The sequence below is a fragment of the Trachinotus anak genome, unplaced genomic scaffold, assembly GCF_046630095.1.
Source record: "Trachinotus anak isolate AG129_WGS33_773 ecotype Australia unplaced genomic scaffold, CSIRO_AGI_Tana_v1 ptg000031l, whole genome shotgun sequence".
NCBI classification, from domain to species: Eukaryota; Metazoa; Chordata; class Actinopteri; order Carangiformes; family Carangidae; genus Trachinotus; species Trachinotus anak.
In genome coordinates this window covers 7831620-7849081 of record NW_027273882.1, presented here as the reverse complement: position 1 = coordinate 7849081, position 17462 = coordinate 7831620, and the positions used below count along the sequence as shown (strand labels likewise).

Genomic DNA, 17462 nt, shown 5'->3' with positions numbered 1-17462 from the left:
TGGAGAGCAGATATATAAAAATCCAATTAAAGTCTTGGCTCTTTTTATGCCTCTGTGCCGGCAGCAGTGGCAGCCAGAGGCATCAAGTTTTCATGTTGTCCGTCTGTCTGTATGTCCTCCTCTTGTAAATGCGTTCACTTGGGTCGTGTCCACAGTCACTCACTCATTCACTCCTCCCTACTCACTCTGTAGGGAGGAGTGTGTAGAGGACTATAGAGTGAGCTCATCAGCAAAATGAAAAACACTCAGGGAGACCACTCAGGTTATTTTCTCTGTGCCATTTTTCTTTCTTTCAACATGAGTGCAATGCATGATGGTATATATTGCTTGGTTAGGTACCACTGGTTGTACTAATGAGGGATTTCGGACACAGTCTTGGACTGAAGGAGGAACTGATTAGATTTTGGTGGTCAAATGTCAAAGGTCACTGTGACCTTACAAAACATGGTTTTGCAAAATATCCTGAGCAGCGAGTTCCCAGTTTCACTCTCAGCCGGTCGACTCTTTGCTGCATGTCACTCCTCTGTTCCCCAATATCCCTGCTCTTCCTGTATCTCCTCACTGTTCTATCTAATAAAGACATAAAAACACACCAAAAATTGACTTAAAGAATTTTTAAGTTAATTGGCTGTGGCTGGACTGGTTGGCGGAGGTACACAACTGTGAGGTGGCCATTTGGTAAAGGCTCTTTTGTTTCCCTTGTGTAAGTCTCTGTGAGCTCATCAGGTTTACAGTCCTGCTGTTTTTTGTTTTCTACATTTGGATCCGTTCAGGAGAAAAGACCTGTTCAGACTCGTGTCACATTGTGAATATACCTTACAGAGAGAAAAATAATGATAATGGAAACAAAACAAGAGAAATAAACAATCAGTGCTGTTTTGAGCAGATGAGTAAACCAGAGAAAAACAAGCACTGACTCTATGATGGACAGAAAAACTTACATGTTTAACAGGAGGACCTGTCAGTTTGGTAGCAGACGGTTTAGTAACATGCAGGTAGTTATATCCCCCAGGCAGCTTCCCACCTGAGGAGAGAAGGAAACACATGAAAGGTTCAGGCGTGATATGGTTTATATAATTCATGTAACAGGATCAGTGAGGGAATACGATGTTAGAGCTGCTTAAATATTTATAAAAGATAACTCAAAAATAGTGAAGCAGTTTTTTGGTTGTTTCATTAACTGATCAGTTGATAAACACAGAATTTATCACCAATAATTATCAATGGATTATTTATGAAACAAAAATGTCCAGAACTCTGTGGTTCCAGCTTCTGAAATGTGAGGGTTTCCTGCTTTCTCAGTTTTCTATACTTGTAAATAAATGAAATCTCTTTAGATTGTCAGACAAAACAAGAATCTGAAGACATCATGTTTCACTCTGGGAAGCTGCAACATGCATTTTTCATTATTCTGTTAAGACAAAATTAATAACCAGAAAACTGTTAGTTGCAGCCCTACTCAACAATAATGAAAGAAAATCTGTAATTCAGAAAATATGGCAGTGAAAAGAGCAGTTATGGGGTCAACGATAGGAGAAGGTGCTTTTAGCAGAAGGAAATATTAAAGTTAGATGAGTTTCAGTGCTGAAACACTCACTTGCACCAAACTGGGACAACAGCAGGCAAATTATAACATACATTTCACTGTGAGCATCCACCCACAGAGGAAAACAGAGCTGAGGCAATGAACTCATGCAGTGATACGGGATCTCTGCTCTCCCTGAACACTAAAATCCCTCTGAAAAGTTCATGTGTGTTTCATCTGTGAGAGAAGGGCGAAGCAGAGTGGCTGTTGTGTTTATATAACGTGTGGAGTGGCCTTGGTTACCCTGAATACACGGCAGCACAATGCAGCATTGTTACACCGTGCTGTGGTTTGAGTGTCCGCCACAATAACATCGGCAGTGGATGGGTGGGTGAAAGATTGGAAAATGTTTCACAAAAGCATAATGAAAAAATACTGGCATCACGCATTCTCTCAGATAAAAGCCGACAAAAACACAGACCGACAGGAGGAAGGACAGAGGAGGGTAGTGAGGTAAGCTGACAAACCCTGAAAACATGTCGAAATATGACATCTGCGGCTGAATGTGAAGGAATTTTGTATTTATGATAAACCTTCTTAATATTGAATTGAATAAAAGAGCGGGACAGCTAATAGAGAAGAAGTGGGACAAGCTCCATTCATACAATGTTATGTGACTCACAGTTGGACCACTTCAAGTCCTGGATGGACATGAACCGGGATCGATCTGGTTGAATCATTTGAAATCGTTTGAAAAATGAACAGAACTCGTCCTTTAATATATAAAAAACAAACAATTAATTTCTTCTCTGCAGCAATGGCAGATGAGGCTCATAGGTATTGAAATATTTGGAGCTGTAGGAAACTGATAACAAAAAAAAAAACTGCTGAAATACTGATTATTATTAATTTATGATTCATTATTACTGATAATTATTAATCATTATTACCTTACTGTAACTTAAACCTACAGTGTAATGTAATTCCATTATCCAGGAGCATCCTCTGTGTGTTTCTATGATGAGGAACATTGAGGACATCATTAAAGTTCCTCTCCAGACATATTTTAACCCCCCCCCCTGCCCACCACCTGCTGGCTTCAGGTTGACAGGTGAAAGAGCAGAAAGTATCAAGATGGTTAGAGGAGGAAACATCAAACATCAAACCTGGAGTCCAGTCGAGGAAACCAGACTGGATGTTTGGATTAGAGACACTCAAACACTTTAAGTTTCTATTCAGAAATCAGACCTTGAATCTTGGCCTGTTTGTACAGCGGTACGAGACGATCCATTTCAGATGGAGGCTCGTCGGCGGGCTCCAGTGTTGGGTCAAAGAGGCGCAGCATCACAGCGGCCAGGTCCTGGCCCACTTCCTTGGAGTTGAAGTTGGCGTGTGACCACTCGTCTGTGTGGTAGCAGCGGGAGAATTTGGTGAGCGGTCCAGCACCGCAAATAGCTGAGTCGCTGGTCTGGAAAGTGGCGTCTATGACAAGTCTGCTGTCGAAGACCAGGAAGCAGTTGTTGACGCTCCTGAAGGCGTCATAGTCGACACCTTTATTTGACAGGTTGATGAAAACCTGAAAGAGGAAGAAACTGGTTAATTTTCTGGTGACTTCATGATCAAATTCAGTGAAGATCAGTGAAGAGTGAATGATAAAAATGTCAAGGTTACAGCTTGTTCCGCTCAACAGTCATTTTCATTCTCGTATGATAGAATCTGTTTGTTAACGGAGTTGTTTGACATTCCAGTGGGGCAACCGTGTATGCAGCAATGGGATACAGTAAATGCACTGATCAGTTAATAAGTTAATACATAAAATAAGTTAATAAAAAAGAACAGAAACAGTAGGTTAGTAGACAACAAACATCTACCTTTTCCTTGTAGAATTTAGGAGGGAGGTGGCAGAGGGTGTAAAACAGTGTTTGAATCTGTTTGAAAGGAGTGTGAGGAGGGAACCAGATGGCAGACACTGAAACTGTTGATGAGGAGATTGGGAACAATCTGGCAGGATGGATTCAGCGTTCTGAAGTACCTGTTTGTTGTTTGTGACCCTCTTTTGATGGATTGGTCCATTAGAAATGAAACTGCTGGTTTGAGGCTGACAGCACATTCTTGACCTCGGACGCAGCAGCTGAGAAATCACACAACTCAAGGTCCACTTACCTGCTTTTTCTGGAGCTTTCACTCGTATCTCAGTCAGCAGATGTAGTTTGGTCACTTGTCACAAAAGCACACATGCTCAAACCTTCCAGGATTGAACTTAAAATCGAGAAGTACAAGAGGTGCTCATAATCATGAGGACCGCTTCATACAGTTGAAAACTCCAAAACAAGTAAGTGACCATTGAGTTGAGAGTTTTTCAACTGTTTTGCTGGTGTTTGTTTTGAAAAACCAGAGGAAAGATGAGAATCAACAGCAAACCTTGACGAGAGAGCAAAGAGAAACTCTGTGATCAGACTAATGAAGTTGGAATAAAGTTTTTTTCTCACCAAAAACACACTGTGTGCATCACTGAGGCCTAACAAATGTGATGAATTCATTTCCTTCTTCAAACAACATTTGCAAAGTCTAATTTTTGAATATTTGGAGGCTGCACTGTCTCATTATAAACACAGAGAATACAGGGACAACAGGGTCTCCTCTACAGTGTGATTCTATTCTAGAGGAAAATGAAAAAACAGACAAACACAACCAGACAGCAGAATCCTCCACTGTCTGAAACAATGAAAATGGGAAACACACCAAAATCATTTTGTGCTTGACAAACACAGCCTGCTTCCAGGAGGGAAATTAACATCCAACCAACTGCCACATGCTGGTGAATTCAGCTTGTCGAGCTTTTTCAGCTCAACCGGACCCCTTGGCGGCTCACCCGCCATTGTTTGGAGAATATTTTCTCTTGTAGAAACTCATAACTGGTTGGGTAAACAGTGTGAGAAGACCTACACCACACTGCAGATGGAGAGGCTCTGCGTCAGTGGTGAACGACACTGAAGTGAGAGGGTCAGGGTGCTCGCCGTTGTTCATCTGGGCCAGCAGGCAGTTACGATGGACCTGGACCTCAGCCTTCTCCATGGCCGTTGCCACGGCTTTCTCCACAGCAGGGTCACTGAAGCAGGAGTGGCCGAGTTCAGGAGGTGGGAGGACTAGATGGATACGAGACCCGTGGATGCCAAGGCCAAGCAAAGTCTCCACGGTGGTGTAGACATCAATGTTGTTTCCATACACAATGGCATTGTCTGGTGGACGGCGAGAGAGAAACAGGTGGCAAAGTGTTGTCATGGTGTTTTTAAATATCTCTAACGTTTCCAAAAGGATGAGCACCCAAAGGACCTGAACAGCAGCAAAGACTAAGCTGAGAGAACTAATCAGGGTAGGGTTAAAAAAAAAAAAAAAAGATTCAAATAAATCTTCATTTGAATAACCTGATATCGATTCATAAAATCCCGTGATTGATCTTTTAATGTGTCATTTATAGTCTCCCCTGGATGTATGAAGCTGTAACCCCGTTGGTCTCACCAGCCTTCACACGAGATCTGGTCACGTGATGGTGCAAGTCCAAAGGCAGATCTATGAGACAGCAAAGAGCTGGACCAATAGAAGAACCAGCTGTGTGTACCTGTTCATACACACTGAAGCCGGTGCACTGGGGAACATTAGCAACAAACACTACTTTTCTACCTATTATTTCTTGAAATGTGTGGCTACTGCTGGTCATGTTAAATATAAAGTGAATTAACACAACTGCTTTGGGGTCCATATGTAATGTAAACATGAATATTTTTAACAATGTGCCAGTTTACAATTTAACTGGTTTATAACTGAAATATCTCTAACTGAATAGATATCAAATCAGGACCTTGTGAATTGGAATTGAACCAATTACAATACACAACCCTAATCAGTAAGATTAAAAAATTGCATGGTCATCCATCCAATAGATACTGAGATGTTTCAGTCTGGGCTAACAGACTGACAGTGCCACGATGGTCACCATGTCACTAACTGGCTAAAATCGTTTCCTCAATAAGTTCCATATAATATCTACAACTGACAGATCAACACTCATTTTCTAATGATATTTTATTATACAAGTATGGGCTAGTTCAAACAGGAGCAGCTGCTGATTCTGCTTATGAATGACAGATGTTGAGAAACCATGACCATGTTTTAGACTCTTATAGAAGACATCTACACACTGCAGTAATAACACTGGTGCTCAATTTGGGCTCATTTCTCAGTTTCAGTTCTCTGGTGGTTACTCATGATTGTAGGGACGACAGACGTTTCTCTTACAAAATGATGATTTTCAAAAAATACAAAATACAAAATACAAAATTAGAGAAACGGAGGAGTGACCATGAAGAATTGATTTCTAAAAATAAACTATAAAACTAGACACTATTTTGCAAAGGAGCTTTGTATTTTCACGACAGAGGGATCATACATGTAATTTGCCTTTTTTTCAATCCAATATTTTCCAGTCAACAATGGAGTGAAGCCTTGGAAGAGGACAGGAAAAGCTACATGTTTTGAAAGAGGCCCTCCACTTCCTGAATCATGAGCCATGTGTTTAATGCATGGACAGAAATCATAATTTTACAGAACATACAAGCTCCTATATAAAGACTGAGTGTATGTGCTCCTCATCTTTCACTGGTTTTATTCAATTTAAAAGCAGAAAGCCTGAAGCATCGGGCCTGTCATTCCTGAGGTCTGTGAGACAAAGACAACATAAACTCAGATTTAATATGTGCATGAAGTCATGGTGCACTATGTACTTTTTTAGTTGGTATTGAATTTGATATAATGTTTTTATGTGCCTTTAAGGTCCCATCCAGTCTAAAGGTAGATGTCCATGTGTTTGTGATTATAAAGCAGGTCTAGGTTCTATATTAATACTGTGAAAGTATCAAAGTCTCAGTCCACAGAAAAACGCACACAGCCTGTATTCAGAAACTGGGCCTTAAAACCAGCCGTCAGGACTCCTGGAACTTTGTGATGTCACAACAAAGCAGTCACCGCCTTCAGCCACGCCCCAAGCCCTGCCCACCTGGACCCACCATCCAACCTTGCAGGATTTGGTTTCTCTGAGTGTTTACCTGAAATCTGCTATATTTTCATTGGATCACTCAGAAAACAGTCAGCCAATCAGAAGAGAGGCTCAGATCCTCTCTTTGGATTGGCTGACTGACCTGTTGTTACTACAGCTCCAGATGTAAAACTACACTGAGATGGTTTTTGGTTCTTAAAACCACAAATATATCTTCTGATGGAGATCAACACTTCAGATAAAACACAGGAGAACAGTTAAATAAAGGAGCTTTAAGAATGAGGCAAAGGTGCTGCAACATTTCCCCATTTCCTTTTTTCACTATAATCTTTTAAATCAAATTATACTATACTATTATACCACACAGGGAAACAGAGTGACATTTACAATAACTCTGGTGCATTTTTATGTTGTGTTTTTAAACAAAAAAGGGAAGAAATAAGCAATAAACATCAAGAGAAGCAAATTAAAAACATGGTGATGATCAAAGGAGAGCTGAAAGAAATGCCGATAAGTCTCAGCAGAGTCTGTGAGAACCGAGCAAAAAAGCCTGAAGAACTAAAATGACTGTAGAGTGAGAGCCAGTCTGATGTTATGTCAGTAACAGAGTAGCTGCTGCTCACCGTCTCTGTCCATGGTGCTGAACAAGAGGAGCTCTGCTGCTGAACCATCAAGGCCACCTGAACACAGAGCTTCTCCCCTGTGATCAATAAATCTATATCCCACTGCTCACTTCTCTTTATTCCTTTTACTACAACTAGAGCTACCCAAGAAAACGTGCTTTTGTAATTCCACAGAGGGGAAGTCAAACACAGTGCTTTAAGGTTATGAAATGTTAAAGCTTTATCAGCCTCCTGAGGAAGACAGTTTTTTTAATCAAACTATTTTTATGTCCATTTGCCATCACTGGTAGTTTTTATTTCCTGTTTTTTTGCAAAGGCTTTGTTTACTCCTGTTTGTTTGATAAAAACTACAGTGACCAGCTCTTTGGGTAAATTACTTAGACTTTAAAAAACATATTTGTGAGACATTTTTAAAGAGTTACATTTTCATTAGAAACTAACAGCTTGGAGCTGAGAGCCATCAGTAAGTCCTGAGAGACGGACCAACACATTCTTGGTTGCGTTGTCAATAAGAAAAATAACTGGGCTCTGCTTTAGGCTAATGCTAAAATTTACATCCACTTTCTATTTCCCCTTGTTGTTCTTATTAAAATATGGAAATAAACATGGTATCTGCTGGAGTCTGCCATTGCAATTTGCATTTATTAATGGTGTTCCTTTATGACTGGGATCAACTAATTAGTATGTATAAAAGCCTCATTCTAGATCACTGCACAATTCCTTCAGAGAGCAGATTAATTTTGCTTAATGACACTGTGTGTTTTTTCCTGCTCTGAAAAGCCTGGCTCTCAGAAAGTGATATGATAATGGAAAGTGGATGGAAGAGGCCAACCTGATTCACAGAGATGAAAGATTTCTCTGCAGCTAATTAGCTGCTAATTATACCAGGGCACTTCAGCACTGACTGGCTGAGTAATGACATACTACTGCAGATTAATTTTAGATTCTGTGCGTGTGTGTGTGTAGGAGGTGTTCACTCACCCTCCAGCTCCAGAAAGTTGGCGCAGAGCCAGCGGTGAGCAGCCATGCAGTCATAGAGGTCGTTGAGGGTGAAGAGGTTGGAGGGGACGGGCCCAGTGTACCTGCGGTGAGCGGACTGAGGCTGCAGCTGGCTGTTAGTGACCGGCTGGCTCAGATCCACACCAGAGGGACGGGGCACCTACAGCATCACATGACAAATACACTAGTTACAGACTCAGAGCCTCTCTTCTGATTGGCTCACTGACTTGTCAGGTGCTGTTTTCACTGATGTTGGTTTATATGTATGTAATGTAATGCAGAGGGAGGTGTTCACCATGTGCTTTCATATCCAGTGTGTCTGGAGTCGATTTAACTTTAGGGCTGTGACGATTTACCTTGTTTACTGAGTGGGACACATTTTCGTATTTGGAGTACTGCAGGGTACTTCACAATCATGATTTTTAGCCAGGACTGTAGCGCACACATGACTGTAACATTAAATTTTGTGTTTTGATAAATGTATACAAATCACACGTGCTGTGTGAGCGGTATGCCAGCTTGTCTCACCCGGTATTGCAGGCCTGTACAGAGGACGAGGTGGTCGTAGGGCACCTTCTTTCCACCAGACACCTGCACGTATTTGGACTTCCTGCTGATGCCCACCATCTTCCCAGTCACCACACTGATGCAGGAGTGAAGAGGGAGATGGGCCAGATCTCTGCTGCTGTATGCATGACTGCAGGAAACAGAAAGCACAGTAAGACTGAGAAACTTAGATTACTGACTTTGTGTTTACTGCTAATTAGATGTTACATTACATGTTTGGGAAGTGGAGAAACGGACATACCCACAGAAAACATCAAGACAGAGGGGATGAGTGTTTATATGGAGCATTACTATTCTGTTTGGGCTTTTAAACCTTCATAATCAGAATATTAGACTCCATGTAAACATACCTGGTGATAGATGCCTACAAATGATTTTTCATTTTCACGTCTGTTATTACATTGTTACACTCACTCACCTTGTGGACAGGAATCCGATGTCCTTGTGGTTGTAGTCGCCGGGGAAACCATGTGTTGAGATGAGGGTCAGGTTGTTGAACCTCAGGTGAGGACTACGAGGGAACAAACAACACAGAAAAAACATGAGCACTTTTCACGGAACACGGTGAATATTTACCGGATATAGTGTGAGAGGGAGGGAAGGACAACTTTAATTTCTGCAATGACTACAACAAACAACTTTTAGAAAACCTGACCAATGTCAACCTAGGTCAAGAGGAAAATGAAGAATAAATACAACTCTTAACTTTGCTTTATTTGCCAGAGCAGTTTGTATCATACATAAACTCTGGTGCGTCTGCAAAGATGGTTTGCTCTTGCACTTCTTACAAACATTAGCTGTTGCTGCAGGTGCTAATATCATTAGCACTGAGGAGTGAGGAGTTCAGCAGGATCAAGGGCTGGCTCTTATACAAGAAGTGGTCTCTTCATATGGTCAGAACAAAGTATTTTATCTGAATCAAAACCTGAGATTTACAAGGATCCTTGACAGATTTTTTTCATTCAATCAGCGTTAGCTGTGCAGGATGTTTGTTTCTGGCAGTAGTGAGTAGTAGCCCAGGTGGAGTATTACAGAGTATTACACATCATGTGTAAAGTAGATAACAGAACAAGGTTTCTGGGGAGAAAAGCACCTGTGGTACACCCACACAAGAGATTTCACTATTCTGGATAATTAGACCTCTTCTCAGGTCTTTGTGGTGCTGCACACACTGTTTGGCCTCGGGCCAATTTTTTTCTAGTCCATTAGATGGCGGCCAGAACACAATCAAAGGCTAATTTAAGACACTGATTGATAAAAATGTACCTGGAATTTGGTTTGTTAGTGTTGACATGTGGCGCTGTGGCTCACAGTCACATGTTGTACGTTTGACTGATTTACTGAACTGCTGTCATTTTTCTCATATCACACACTGTATGTCTGCTATGTCAGAGGTCTGTCAAGCAACAGAACCTTTGGAACGTTCTGCCAGACCTTTTCAGAATAAAAGCTCAATAGCTTGAAATAAAGCATTGCTCCAAAAAAAAAAAAAAAAAAGGTGACGTGAAAATGAAGAGTCACGTTAGTTTTGTTTACCCTCATTTGGAGCAAGTAAGAGAAAGAGACATTATGACCTACATGGGATTTCTGCTATGACTAGATAGTTCACATGTACATGCACTTGTGAGAATGGTTAAAAAAATATATTTATAATTAATCATATTTAGTTTCAGATTTGTGGCTCAGTCATAAACTTGTATTTTGTAATTTAACTACAGGTTAGCCTACAACATCAGCGGTCAGATGGTTTGTGCAGTGGCCTGGGATGGTGTCACATTCCTGGCCTGAATTATTGTTTGAGTCCACCCCTGCATCTACAATTTGCCTGTAGGATAAATAAAGTCATCTGTCCATTTTAAACATAAAGTAAATACAAAACCTCAGATGCTGATTGTTTTAAATCTTCTCGGGGAAATTCTCCAGCCCACTGGAGCATTTGTGGACTCCTTGTTGAGTATGAAAAATCCTGAAATGCCTTCCTACCTCTGGTGTGTTTTTACTGCCCACAATAAAAAAACCCATCTGTTGTGATGCAAATGACCTCCATTGTGGTGGCCTTCAGGACATTACACAGCTGATAAGAGCAGCTCCAGCTCCTGCATTTGGTGAATAGCAGAGTGTGTACCTTGCAGTGTCCAGCATTATCACACCGACGCCTCTGATCACCTCCTGAACTGTTCTTATCTGAGCTTCCTGCTAAATTAACGCCCACCAGCACCAGATCTACAGCACCACACACCAAAATGCTGGTGAACAGACTGGATACGTAGGAGGACATAAACTAGTAATGACTGAACAATATGACTGTATGATTTTTTTGTGCCATGATATAGAAATTTGTCAACTTGCAGAGATTTGGATGACTGAACATTTGTGGTTTTATTATAACCAGTTCTGTAAATTTGACTAGTCTGGTATATATTCACTGGATTCATCAAAACTGAACACTTCCATTTGCTTATTTCACTTATAAATGGTTTCACAGTAAATAGAGAAAATGTAGTGTATGATATATATCAATATCACAGCATAGCAGTGATTCCCAATCTGAATATATATATATATATATATATATATATAAATATATATACACACACACACACACACACATACATATACATATACACAAGCACGCACGCACGCACGCGCGCACGCGCACGCACACACACACACACACACACACACATCATATACTTGTTTGCTATCTCAGTCTGAAGGTGTGCTAAAAGATTACATTAATGATTACATCTAAAACAGTGGAGAATCAAAGTGGATAGCTGGTTAGCAACAGGAAGAATGAGGAAAGAGTCAGGAAACAGGTGAATCGACAAGTGATCTCTCCTCGTCAAACAAAAAAGAAAAATTGAGCTTCCCGTACTTTCAGTTCAGTCCTGAATGTTCATTCGTTAATATAAAACTAAGACGTGCTCTGAGAAAGCATTATTTGGCCTCCTTTTGTTACAGGGTCGGATGTGGGACACAAAATTTTTTGAGATTTTCATGTGGCCATGAGTTGTAAATAAGAATCTGTAGTTGTGATTCTTCATCTTCGTGTCATGAGGGTTTGATCCTTGATTTTGATGTGAACATGCAAATAATAATAATAATAATAATAATAATGATAATAATAATGAACACAACAAACAGCAGACAATGACTGCAGTCAAACTTTCCTTGTTAATCTGTGCCAGAAGGTGGATTTATGGTGCAGCACTGAGGCATTAAGGCCAATTATTGGTGTCTGGATGTGACTGAATCAGCAGCTCTGGATTTGCTCTGTTATCAGCCGGTGACAGACGGCCACGGTGACCCTGCAGCCTGACCGCGGCTAGCGGAGGGCCGAGCCGCCGCAGAGCTCTTTATCTGTCTGACCCCGTCCCATTCAGTAATGGAGTTGGGGGGGGGTGCTGGTGCTGCTGGGCTGGATTCAATGAGCACATGGAAAGCTGTGTTGGGGTGGAGGAGGTATGGGGGAGGGGTTGGACGTTTGGGCAGGGCTGATAAGGGGGGCCCCAGCAGGCCGAAACTGACCCATCATTCACCCTCTCAATGTGTCGCCGCCTCACCATTCGTTCAGCGGACACTAACTGTCTCATTAGTCAACTCATTAGTGACAGCAAACACAGATCGCTGCAGCAGATCCCTGACAGGGGGAAACAGTGGAGTGGCTAATTAAAGGGGGGCCAGCGCTGGCCCTCCTGAATGCCAGGCCTCAGACAGCTGTGTGCACCCACCCCGGCACCGGTGCCATGCCAGCTTCAGCAGCTCTGCGAGCTGTGAGATCTCACTCAAACAAAACAACAACCCTGGTTGCCTGGCAGCTATCGCCGGGCTCTGAATCAGCAGCCCTGTACTCCTTATTATTTGCTGCAGCAGTTAATCTCACAAAGCGAGGACGAAGGCAAACATGTAAGATGTCCGACCCGGAGTCAAGTGACATTTCCAGAGATTGGATTCCTGGAATAAAAGCCGATAAAGAAATGAAAGAGAAGCCTGAGTGTGGGACTACTCTCCTTGGGTTCAGGGTTTCTGGGGACACTGTGGAACATTTCTCTACAGATGCATCAGAATCAGGGATATACATGATCATGTGAATACTTTTCATTATAACAGCTGCCAGACGTCTATTGTGCGTTTTACGGGAAACTCTTTTGTGTTTTTAACCACATGTAGTGTGAACTGACTCGTTTGTGTTCACTGGCTGTTGGAGATTAAGGTGAGGGTCCCTCTGCTACATGTTAGACATACGACAGTTACTGACAGATTTTGGTTTGGTGTCTGCCCCTGTTTTGGTTACTGTGATTCCTTATTGTCAACAATCACATGAAAAGGCCAAAACCAACAATATGTTAGTCCACCTCTCAATAGCCGCTTGCTTGCTTCATGTGCAAATTGAATTGCAAACTTAAAGCCAGTAACGGAAACACACCAAAGAAAAAAATGTATACGCTTGCATGTGCTGGTTTAAGTAATATTTCACAAAATTGAAATGGAAACACTTCCGTCAGCATGTTTAATCGGAATAATATTGGGAGAGGAGTAAACCCAGCTTTGTACGCAAAACATCACTCAATGGAAGAACAGATGCTTTTCTAAAATACTGACTCTATGTGACTGACTCAAAACTGCAATAGAAACGCAGCTAATAAGACTTCCCTACTCCGTCACTCAAGTGCATTGCTTCCTGCTGAAGATCTTTCAAAATTCTTTCACATCTTTCAGATCTTTCAAAACAGCTCAGTGATTTCCCAAAACAGTTGGTCACTGTAGATGTCAGCGAACATTATTAAAACAGGAAGAAATGGTGCATTCGTTGGGGACTATTTTCACCAGCGGATTAATCCATATTTGGTGCACTGGTGAATATTTGGGGCAGCAGGGGGGTGTATGGGGATTTGAGTCAAAATAAACTACAACAATGGAACTTAGGGACAACATCTAAGCAGGATCAGGCTTTTGATACACACAATACTTGTTACTTGGATTAATTCATTGTTTTGTCCTTCTCATTGGATTACTGGACAAGAAGGCAGACAGGAGTATTATCGGCCTCAGGCTTTAATCAAATCACAACAAATAAGTGAAAACCTTGGGACCAGGTCATTTAATTCCAGCATAGAAGTACTGGTTGGTTTCTGAGCAAATAATCAAGCTGCTGTGTGTAGTCTGCTTTGTGCACTGTCCTAGATGGGAACTTGGCGACGACAGGCTACATACACAGTGCACAGATGGTGAGGTGTGTGTGTGTGTGTGTGTGTGTGTGTGTGTGTGTGTGTGTGTGTGTGTGTGTGTGTGTGTGTGTGTGTGTGGAGGGGGGAGGGGGTTAATGGGTCCTGACAACAAATTTTTGCCTCAGGGCTCCCTAACAGGTTAATGTGGCTGTGTTAAACCCAGCAGAGGAAACACTGACATTATCAGTCAGTACATACACAATCTACTGCACATCTGGGAGAAAAATGACACAGAGTTAGCTCAAACTCACCAGAAAGAAAGCACCTCAAGGAACGATAAACCTGTGTCCGACGCCCCCACCACCACAATCCTGGCATTAATAGTGACCTTTGGCTCCATGGTTAACTTTCTGCTGATGAGGCTGAGAGCAAACGGTGCCTGAGACAGAAAGAGAGGAGACAGTGAGATTCACTGGTTTTTACTTCAATCTGGAGGACGACCCTCATTCCCAGAATCTCTGGTGCCATTTTCTGAGAATGAAATAATCACCGAATGCATGTACCCGTAATTGTTAACCCACTAAAAGCATTACATAATGATGTGTCTAATTTTTCCCCATTTGAATTTTATGGGATGAAGCAGGAACCAGCTTTCATCAAGGCACTTAGTGCTGAAGAGACCAACCTCTCAGCCAAAAACCTTTATAGTCTAACATTTAAACCAGGTTTGTGCCAAATCTTACATTTTGAAAATCTGTGCCAAGTGAAAATTACTGAAATCCAACAACCATCCTTTTACAGGTGGTTGGCAAATTCAGGTTTTTCAAAAGACCATTGCTCTTTAGAGAGGTAGATACATTTTGAGGCTTAAAAGAAACTATCAACACTTAATTCAGATGAGCCACTTAAGTGACTGGAGGGAAGGGTTCTCTAATTTTATTTTTCAAGATTTTGGTCTAAATTAAATTTTGTATTTGATTCCACCAAAAATTGTTGGCCATTTGAGTTCCTTTATTAGACGGACAGTACAGAGGTGATAGGAAACGACACAGTAATCACCTTAATCCCTTGGCCACTAGTGTTCCTCCCAAAATTATTTTCAATCCCAAGTAAACCCAAATGAATCCCATTTTTTTACCCTGGCAGAAATGACACTAAGTTCAGTTGATTATTTTCATCTGTGTACACCTCTGCTTCCCATTAGCCGACTGATTTGTTTGGTATATGCATTAAAAACTTGAAGTCTGTCCGACTGTGTATACAGCATATACTCTAAAGGTAGATGTCCATGTGTTTGTGATTATAAAGCAGGTCTAGGTTCTATATTAATACTGTGAAAGTATCAAAGCCTCAGTCCACAGAGAAATGCACACAGCCTGTATTCAGAAACTGAGCCTTAAAACCAGCCATCAAGACTTCTGGAACTTTGTGATGTCACAACAAAGCAGTCACCGCTCTCAGCCACGCCCAAAGCCCCGCCCACTTGGACCCACCATCCAACCTTGCAGGATTTGGTTTCTCTGAGTGTTTACCTGAAATCTGCTATATTTTCATTGGATCACTCAGAAAACAATCAGCCAATCATAAGAGAGGCTCAGAGCATCAGGTGGTGAAGTAAATCTTTAAGGATCTTTATCAGTTGGGTTTCTTGTTACTTGATGTAAAGCTCCAGCTGTGAGCAGTGTCGATTTGGAATCAATCAAAACCCTCCAATTCTGGACAGCCTTTGAAACCAGATCAATGACTGCAATATTTGGTGTCTCAAACCTGCCGTCTAGAAATTATTTTCTTTATTAATGGCAATGATTATTACTTTAGTACTATAATAATATAGTACTATAGTAATGATACCTGGGTAGTTGTGCTGATTGTTCAGGTGCTGTTATTTTATTATTAATTTTATTATTAATTTTTGAAATGTATTTTTTCCCATTTCTGTGCTAGGTGCTCTACCATCCTACTGAAACCCCTGTTTGTGTATGAACCAAAAGTTTGCATTACATTCAAACACAGCTAGAAAAATATGACCACTACAATAACTGCAGCTTCACATTGTAATCAGATGGAAACACAGGGGTCAGACATGTGACCTGACAGTTAAGGAACACTTTTCCACAACAATTACAAAAGAATCCCACAGGATTTACGAGAACACAGCGTTCTCATTTAACCAATTCCTCCACCGCCAAGCATGCCTGGTCCCCGCCCAGTGATCTGAGGCAGCTAATGGCTCCTTCATCATCTATAATTAGGCAGATTGGCCCCACAATGCACCTTGCTGGATCAAAACAGCATCGAGCAAAAAAAAAAAAAAGGGGAAACCCGAGGGTGGAATTAACCTTTGTGTAATATTCTAATAATTTCCATGAGGGCCTGCACGCCCAACATCTGTCACATACAGAGGCTCAGTGTTTGACTATGGCAGGAAAATAAAGCAGCCATATTGTATGATAAATGTAAGTGTGCATGATGGAGGCATTTTGGGAGCACAGGGTTGTGGTGATAAACATCCTGTTCATTTTGTGGATATAAAAACACTCCTGATTGATTCATCAGTAAAAAAGAACAACAGCTGTGTCAGAAAAGTGGAAAGTTCAAGCCTGTGAACACAAAAACTTAAAGGTCCCATATAGTATAAAGGCAGTGTGCACTGTCCATGTGTTTGTGATTATAAAGCAGGTCTAGGTTCTATATTAATACTGTGACAGTATCAAAGCCTCAGTCCACAGAGAAATGCACACAGCCTGTATCCAGAAACTGAGCCTTAAAACCAGCCGTCAGGACTTCTGGAACTTTGTGATGTCACAACAAAGCAGGACCCACTGTCCAGCCTTGCAGGTTTTGAGACCTGAAATCTGCTATTTTCACTTAATCACCCAGAAAACAGTCAGTCAATCAGAAGAGAGGCTCTGAGAAACAGCAGTCAGACAGCAGCAGAGACTGAGACATATGAAAATGTTGCTGGTCATTATTTCCGATACAAGTTATCAAATTATTATTTATAAATGGATTAGATAAAGTCGGCTTTTCAGTGTTTGTGTCATGCAGATGCTGTATATTTACATTTATGACACGAATGATTATGACTTTATAGCCAGTATTTCTATTGCATCTAAGCCTATTATATGGCTACATGCATCCATCTGAATACTGCAGGAATTAACTGGATGAGGTCATCAGGAGAACAAAGCTCCTGTCTGATCTGCATGTACAGAGGAGCAGGTGCAGCAGCCCTTATCACGCTGGAGATGCCTCACCTTTCCTACACACACAATGACCGCGGCTCTGTTTAATATGATCCTGTATTGACAGAGAGGGAACAGGTGCTTTAAATTAGATTAATCTTCCCAAGGCTGACATCAGGGGGCAGAGACAAAGCTCGGAGGCAACACTCTTATCTGCACTGTAGACTGGAAATCATGACTGCCGTGTTACCGAAGCAAGAGGGTGGGGGTGGTTGATGGAGTGAAATGAACATGAGTTTACACAGTGACACCTTGGGTCTAAAGAGCGCTGCCCTACAT

The 17462-nt window shown here is 41.5% G+C and overlaps 1 protein-coding gene across 4 annotated transcripts in view; it reads right to left on the bottom strand.

Moving 5' to 3' along the window:
• Nucleotides 1-17462, bottom strand: part of cfap61 (cilia and flagella associated protein 61) — a 36209-nt gene that overhangs the window by 5683 nt on the left and 13064 nt on the right. For all 4 annotated transcript variants that reach the window (XM_071467548.1, XM_071467549.1, XM_071467550.1 and 1 more), the window contains 7 exons: nucleotides 14250-14377; nucleotides 9186-9278; nucleotides 8729-8897; nucleotides 8183-8360; nucleotides 4472-4764; nucleotides 2774-3101; nucleotides 942-1024 (listed from right to left, as the gene is read on the bottom strand). In XM_071467548.1, coding sequence (XP_071323649.1) covers nucleotides 942-1024; nucleotides 2774-3101; nucleotides 4472-4764; nucleotides 8183-8360; nucleotides 8729-8897; nucleotides 9186-9278; nucleotides 14250-14377 — 1272 coding nt within the window. The remainder of the gene's footprint in view (nucleotides 1-941; nucleotides 1025-2773; nucleotides 3102-4471; nucleotides 4765-8182; nucleotides 8361-8728; nucleotides 8898-9185; nucleotides 9279-14249; nucleotides 14378-17462) is intronic.